The sequence below is a fragment of the Nannospalax galili genome, unplaced genomic scaffold (genome assembly GCF_000622305.1).
Source record: "Nannospalax galili isolate Female #2095 unplaced genomic scaffold, S.galili_v1.0 scaffold1408, whole genome shotgun sequence".
Taxonomy (NCBI): Eukaryota; Metazoa; Chordata; class Mammalia; order Rodentia; family Spalacidae; genus Nannospalax; species Nannospalax galili.
Window position 1 is genome coordinate 396,925 of NW_008357131.1, and position 7,097 is coordinate 404,021.

Below are 7,097 nucleotides of genomic sequence, written 5' to 3' on the forward strand. Positions count from 1 at the left end.
TTTTTTTGGTCTTTGTGAGACAGGGTCTCCCTGTAGCCCCAGCCGTCCTGGAACTCACTGTGTAGACCAGGCTGGCCTCGAACTCACAAAGATCTGCCTGCCTCTGCCTTCCAAGTTCTGGGATTAAAGGCATGTGCCATCACGCCCGGCTGTATTATTATTTTTAGTGTATGATAAGAGTATGGAGGCCAGAGGACAACTCTTGGGTGTTTGCTCCTTTTACTGTAGACCCCAGGGATTGAACTCAAGTTGTCAGGCTTGCTCTGCAAGCACCTTTAACCCCTGAACCATATCACTGGCCCTATCTTAACCATCTTGATAGGCATATCTCACTGTGGCTTTACTTGGCCTTTCCTTGATGACTAATGATATTGAATAGTTTTTCATATTATCGTCTGCCACCTTTAATGAAAGGTTTATGTCTTTTTGCCCATTTTCCAATTAGACTTTGTTTTAAAGGCAGGATCTCACTGTGTAGCTCTAATTGACCTGGAACCTGCTATGTAAAACAAGCTGACCTCAAACTCACCAGAGATCCATCTGCCTCTACTTCCTGAGTGCTGGGACTAAAGGCGTGTGCCACTCCACCAGGCTAATTTTTTTTTAATTTAGAGTTATAAGAAGATTTCAGATATTTTACATACTGATGTATTCTCATATGTAGATTTTCTTTCTTTTTTTAAAAAATTTTTTAAATTTTGAAATAAAGTCTCATTATGTAATTCTGATTGACCTGAAACTATATACCTAGGTTGGCCTCAAATTTCAATTGATCCTCCTGCCTCTGACTGCCAAGTGCTGAGATCCCAAGTGTCTGCCACCATGCCTGGCCACCTCTTACCCTCTCTACATGGACTTTCACAGAGAAAAACTTTAATTTTAAGGGGTCAAACATATTATTTTTTCTTCCTATAGATCATGGTTTTAAACTATGTATATTCATTTTTTTAAAATTCTAACAAGGAACTAGAAAGATAGTTTAGTTGGTAAAGTGCTTACCATACAAGTACGAGTATCTGAGTTTAATTCCCAGAACTTATCTAAAAAAGCCAGGCATAGTGATGCATGTTTATAATCCCAGCACTGGGGAGGTGGAGACAGGAGGAGTCTGGGGCTTGCCGGCTAGCCAGCCACCCAAGCAAAATTGGTGATTCTCAGGCCAGTAAGAGACCCTGTCTCAAAAACAACAAACAAACAAACAAACAAACAAAAAAGTTGCTAGGCATGGTAGCATACACCTTTAATCCCAGCACTCAGAGGCAGGCAGATCTCTGTGAGTTTGAGGTTAGCCTGGACTACATATCGAGTCCCAGATAGCTAGTTCCACACAGTGATACCCCATCTCAAAAACAACAAAAAAGTGTCTGGCTCCTGAGAACCAACACCTAATGCTATCCTTGGGTTTTCACATGCACATGTAAAATTTTCTGATGAAAAATAATAAAAGCCAGGCGTGGTGGCACATGCCTGTAGTCCCAGCACTTGGGAGGTAGAGGCAGGCGGATCTCTGTGAGTTCAAGGCCAGCCTGGTCTACATAGTGAGTTCCAGGACAGCTGGGGCCACAGGGAGACCCTGCTTCAAAAGATCAAAAAAAAATGACTGTGACCTCCTTAATTCCTCTGCCCTGAGACAAGAACAAATAAAAAAAATAGCAGAGGCTTGCAAGATGACTCAGTGGATTAAGGAGTTTGTTGCCAAGCCTGAGTTCAATCCCCAGAACCCATATGAAGAAGAAAGCCAACTCCCTCACACACATACAAAAATAAATAAATGAGGGGCCTAGAGAGATGGCTCAGTGGTTAATAATACTGGCTACTCTTCCAGAGGAGTTCAGAGTTCAGTTCCTAGTACCCATAACAGGAAGCTCACAACTACTTATAATTCCAGCTCCAGGGGATATGACACTTCCTTAGGCATCTGTGCACATGTGGGCATACACACACATACCAGAGAGAGGGAGGGAGGGAGGGAAGGAGAATTTTTTTTAAGAAATGAATAAGAGGGGCTGGAGAGATAGCTCAGCAGTTGAGAGCACTGGCTGCTCTTGCAGAGGTCCCCAGGTTCAGTTCCCAGCACCCACAGGGTAGCTAATTATCATCCATGACTCCAGTTCTAGGGGATCTGATGCCCTTTTCTGGCCCCTGCTGGCATTGTGTACACATGGTAGCCTTACATACACACATAAAATATAAAGTTAAAAAAGGTTTAAGATGGTAAAGAAAGCAGCTTCTAGATTAAAGAATGGATGAATGAATGAATGAATGAATGAATGAGTGAATTAGTAACTGTTTAAAAACAAGTCTCAGCCAGACGTGGTGGCACATGCCTTTAATTCCATCACTTGGGAGGCAGAGGCAGGCGGCTATCTGTGAGTTCGAGGCCAGCCTGGTCAGCTGGGGCTACAGGGAGACCCTGTCTCAAAAAGACAAGAAACAAAACAAAACAACAACAACAAAAAAAAACAAGTCTCAGGCAAAGTACATAATCCCAGTGCTGGAAAGGCAGACAGGTGGATCCCTAGAGCTTGCTGGCCAGCCAGCCTAGCCAAATTGGTGCACTCCAGGTTCAATGAGAGATTCTGTCTCAAAAAAGAGACTAGAGAGTGAACTGAAGAAAACACTAATGTCAACTTCTGGTCTTCACATATATACACATGCATGAGCGCCCACTTGCATACATACACTCATGCGCAAAAGACAAAAATGAATATTAAAATGCATGCTACATGCCACTTCAATCATCTTGCATACTAACTTTGAAAATCATAGAGCCAGTGCACAGTAGATACCCCAGCACTTAGGGTTGGATAGGTAGGTAAAGGTTCCCAGGGACCATGCCAACTAATAATCCCCGACAATCCTCCCTGCAGATCAACATGTACCTGACATCACGTGTCCTGTTTGCCCTGTGCCGACTAGCTGTGGAGAAGGGCTACATCCCTGAGTTCAGGTGGGACCCGTTCCCTTTGCACACCGCAATAGTTTGGGGGATTGCGCTGTGGCTCTTTGAATATCACCGGAACACACTGCAACCCTCACTGCAGTCTTCCATGACCTACCTCTACGAGGATAGCAAAGTATGGCATGACATCTCAGACTTCCTCATCTACAACAAGAGCCGCCCCTCCAAGTAACAGCCCAAGGTGCTCATGGGAGCTCCTCCACCTGAACAGCTTCCAGGCAGTGTCCAGCTGCAGCTCAAAGTTTGGCTCTGTCTGCAAACCCTCACCGAGGATCCCACCTTCTCAAAGTCATGGACCTCACAACTCCAGCTTGTATTATCCCAGGGTTCCATTTGCTGAAGTAAAAGCACTGATTTTTGCACCCACTTGGTCCTTTTGAACCGTGCAACATGCAGCTCTATCCTGCTGAGGAGTCTGGGGCTTGATTCCAGCTGTCCTTCTGACTTCTGTAAGGACAGGGCAAATTGCATCTTCTCTGGGCCTCAAGCTGTTCAGCTCAGAGGCGGACCCTTAGAGGAGGGTCTCTTCCTGGTGTGTATGTTAATCCTCCCCTGTGCTGTTTGCTGGTGGGCAGTAGGTTACAACTTTGAAAAAAAATACTAAGTTCCTTGTCTATGATGTTCTATTGGAGAAGTTCTAGAGCTCCACTGTCAACAGAAACACAACATGAGCCATATGTATAATTAAAAATTTTCTAGGCCTGGGGGTATAGCCCAGTGGTATAGTATTTGCAAAGCTTGCACAAGACCCTGGACTCTATCCCCGGCACTGAAAATAAAACTTCTAGTAGCCACATTTTTTAAAGTACAAAGAAGACGGGAAGTGGTAGTGTTGTGAGTTCCAGGCCAGCCTAGGCTATAACAACATCCTGTCTCAAAAACAGAAGGAAAGGCCAGGGAGATGGCTCAGTGAGTGGAGGAACTTATAGCCAAGCCTGACAACCTGAGTTTGATCCCCAGGTTCCACACATTGAAAGGAGAGAACCAACTCCTGCAAGTTGTACACACACACACACATGCACACACACAATAAATAAAATGTAATAACATTTTTAGAAAAGAACAAGTAAGGGGCTAGAGAGATGGCTCAGCGGTTAAGAATACTGATTGTTCTTACGGAGACCCAGGTTTGAATCTCAGCACCCACATGGCAGCTAACAACTGTCCATAACTCCACAGCCTCTTCTGTCCTCCTCGGGCATTGCACAACACAGGTGCACTTATCTACATGCAGGCATAACACTCATACAGATAAAATAAAAATAATAAATAAAAATTTTGAAAAAAGAAAAGAACAGGTAAGATTAATCTTAATCATATATTTTGACTAATATTTCCAAAATGTCATTTCAACATGTATTAACTTAAAAAATTAATGATCTATTTTTTTTTTGTCTGTTTTGAGACAGGGTCTCCCTGTAGCCCCAGCTGTCCTGGAACTCACTATGTATACCAGGCTGGCCTTGAACTCACAGAGATCTGCCTGCCACTGCCTCCCAAGTGCTGGGATTAAAGGTGTGGGCCACCACGCCAGCTGAACATTGTTATTCTTAATCCATACAGTCACCCCTTCTAAGGATGTATGCCAATCCATGTTTTACAGACTTGGAAACAGAGGGTCAGAGAGAGGAAGTAACTTATCCAAAGTACTACCACTATCGCTGTTGATAGCCACATTATGATTTGAACCCAAGTCTATCCAATTTCAAAGCCCATGTTTTCTTCAGTGCCTTACTTTGAATATAGAAAACCTCAGCCATGCTATGCAAACACAAGCTAGTTATAGGATCTGGCATTTGAAACCAGCTCAGATGCCTTCAGGAGCTTGCAGTGACATACATGCAAATGCTCAGGATGCTATGCACTAGGGGTGATGGGGCACAGTGAACTGGAGACTCAGGTGCCAGGCAGATTTTTTTAAATCACCAGACAAATCAAGCCACTCTCCAGAAAAATCTGATCCATTGGCTACCTATTTGAGACCCTTAGTTTAGTAGGAATACATCTATTAATGTACTTAACAGGCCTTCCTCTCCTGTGTTTTTTCATCTTAGAAAGTATTAGTAGAAATCTGTGTGAGTCATTGGAGTGCTTATTTGCATACAGATTTTGTCTGGGCATGGTGGCACGCATCTCTTTCCCAGCATCTGAAAGGTAGAGGCAAAAGAATGGAGAGTTCAAGGTCATCCTCAGTTACATAGAGAGTTGTAGACCGCCTGGGCTACATGAGACTGTCTCAAAAAAGAATAAATAAATAAAAATAAATAAAATGCAGATTCTGATCCTGGGGTCTGGGATGGGCTTGAGAATCTGCATTCCCTACAAGCTCCCCATGATCTCCATGCTTTGCTCTGAGCCCCAGCCTAAGGATGGAGGGAGTAGAGAATGACAGGGCCAATCACTGTCATCTTATGTAGCAGACAAGTCACAGAGCTGTTGGGTAATTGGGAGGGATTTTGTCTGAGCCCAGAGTGTTGTTAGCTGCAAGTTCAAAGCCCATAATTGTTTTTGTTTGTTTGTTTTTTAATTTTTTTGAGACAGGGTCTCTCTGTAGCCCAAGCTGGCTTGGAGCTTGCTATGTAAACCAGGCTGGCCTCCATCTCACAGAGATCTGCCTACCTCTGTGTGCTGGGATTAAAGATGTGTGCTACCATGCTTGGCAGAACAGGTGACTTTGAAGACTTTAAATTATATTTTCACTAGAGGATGAACAAACTCTGGAGGTTGTGGGGAGAGGGAGGTTGGCCATTACCAGGCAGGTTCTAGAATGGATTAGGTAGGGGGCCTTGCCTCAGTCCATCTGTGCATGCCCAGCTTCTCCAGTGAGCACCCCTGTGTCTCCCTGCCTAAGGACTCTGCCTGCCACTGGTGCCTGCTTTCCTACTCTGCAGCAGGCACGAAGTGCTGGGGATTAACCTGTCCCTGGAGCAGCATTAACCCAGGACTGAGACATACCTACACCCAAAGCCTTTACCCCTCAGGTGAGATGACCCTCAGTTAATGCTATACACTGGCTCCCAGAGCTCCCAGCAGGTCCGGGCTCTGGGTGCCCATGCTGGGAACTATCTCCTGCATGCCTCAGCCATTGTGTCCTGGGACCATTTCCTATATAAATCACTTGCAATCAAATCTTTACTTTGGGGTCTATTGTTGAGGGAACCCAAACTAAAAAGGGCCATTGGACAGCTGATTGATACGCAGTATGCATGGTGGCAAGGGAAAGGGGCTTCAGGAACCAGGGTGCCTGGGCTATCCATTCTGTGCCTCTGTTTTCTCACCTGTAAGATAGGCATCTCCATAGCATCCACCTCATTGGGGTCTGGAGGGATTATGTGATACAATGTAAAATGATCATTCAATAAATGTTGCTGTTATTTCCAATGCAGTGTGGAAATGCATAAGGAAACATGGTTGTAAGAAATAAGTGTGCCCTGTATTTAGCCTGCCCTGTCCCCCAGTCAGCCTTGGCCGCCTGCCCTGAAGTCCCCCCACTGCTGCTGGGGGTGGCGGACTCCACCACCAACTGGCTTTGCTCTCTAAGAATAGGCTTCCCTCACAGATGGCATCTCTCTGGATCCTACCAGAGCATCTGGTGCCTCCAACTGCACACTCCAGGGAGAAAGGCAGGATGGTCTCATCTTGGAGGAGCAGAGCCCCAGCCTCCAGCAGCTCTATGAAGAGCCCTGGTCTGCTCCTTCCTAGAGGATCCTCCATTTTCTATGAGCTGTACGTGAGGCTTGCCAAAGGGCTCTTGGCACATAAGAGCTACTGCAGTTCCTGAAACAGTATAGTGGATTAATCTGTAATTATTAAGCACGTGCTACATTTATATGAACCCCTTTAACACGCAAGACTTAAAAATTATCTTCTCCTTTGTGGGGGGAGGAGTTTGGTTTTTGTTTTCTTGTTGAGACAAGGTCTTGCATAGCTCAAGCTAGCCTTGAACTCAATATGTAGTTGAGGCTGGCCTTGAATGCCTGATCCTCCTGCCTCTATCTCCTGAGTGCTAGGATTACAAGTATGTGCCACTGTGTATGGCCTGTTTTATTGTTTTGTTTTAATATTTTATTATTTTTATTTTGTGCATATGAGTGTATTGCCTGCATGTATGTAAGTGCACCTATGTCTTACAATG

The 7,097-nt window shown here is 44.7% G+C and overlaps 1 protein-coding gene across 1 annotated transcript in view; it reads left to right on the plus strand.

The window, feature by feature from the left end:
• The window catches only part of Pxmp4 (peroxisomal membrane protein 4), a 38,995-nt gene extending 35,671 nt beyond the window's left edge, over nucleotides 1-3,324 (plus strand). The window contains exon 4 of the mRNA XM_008855055.3: nucleotides 2,871-3,324. Within this exon, the coding sequence (XP_008853277.1) occupies nucleotides 2,871-3,134 (264 nt within the window). The 3' untranslated portion in view covers nucleotides 3,135-3,324. The remainder of the gene's footprint in view (nucleotides 1-2,870) is intronic.
• Nucleotides 3,325-7,097: the final 3,773 nt, after the last annotated feature.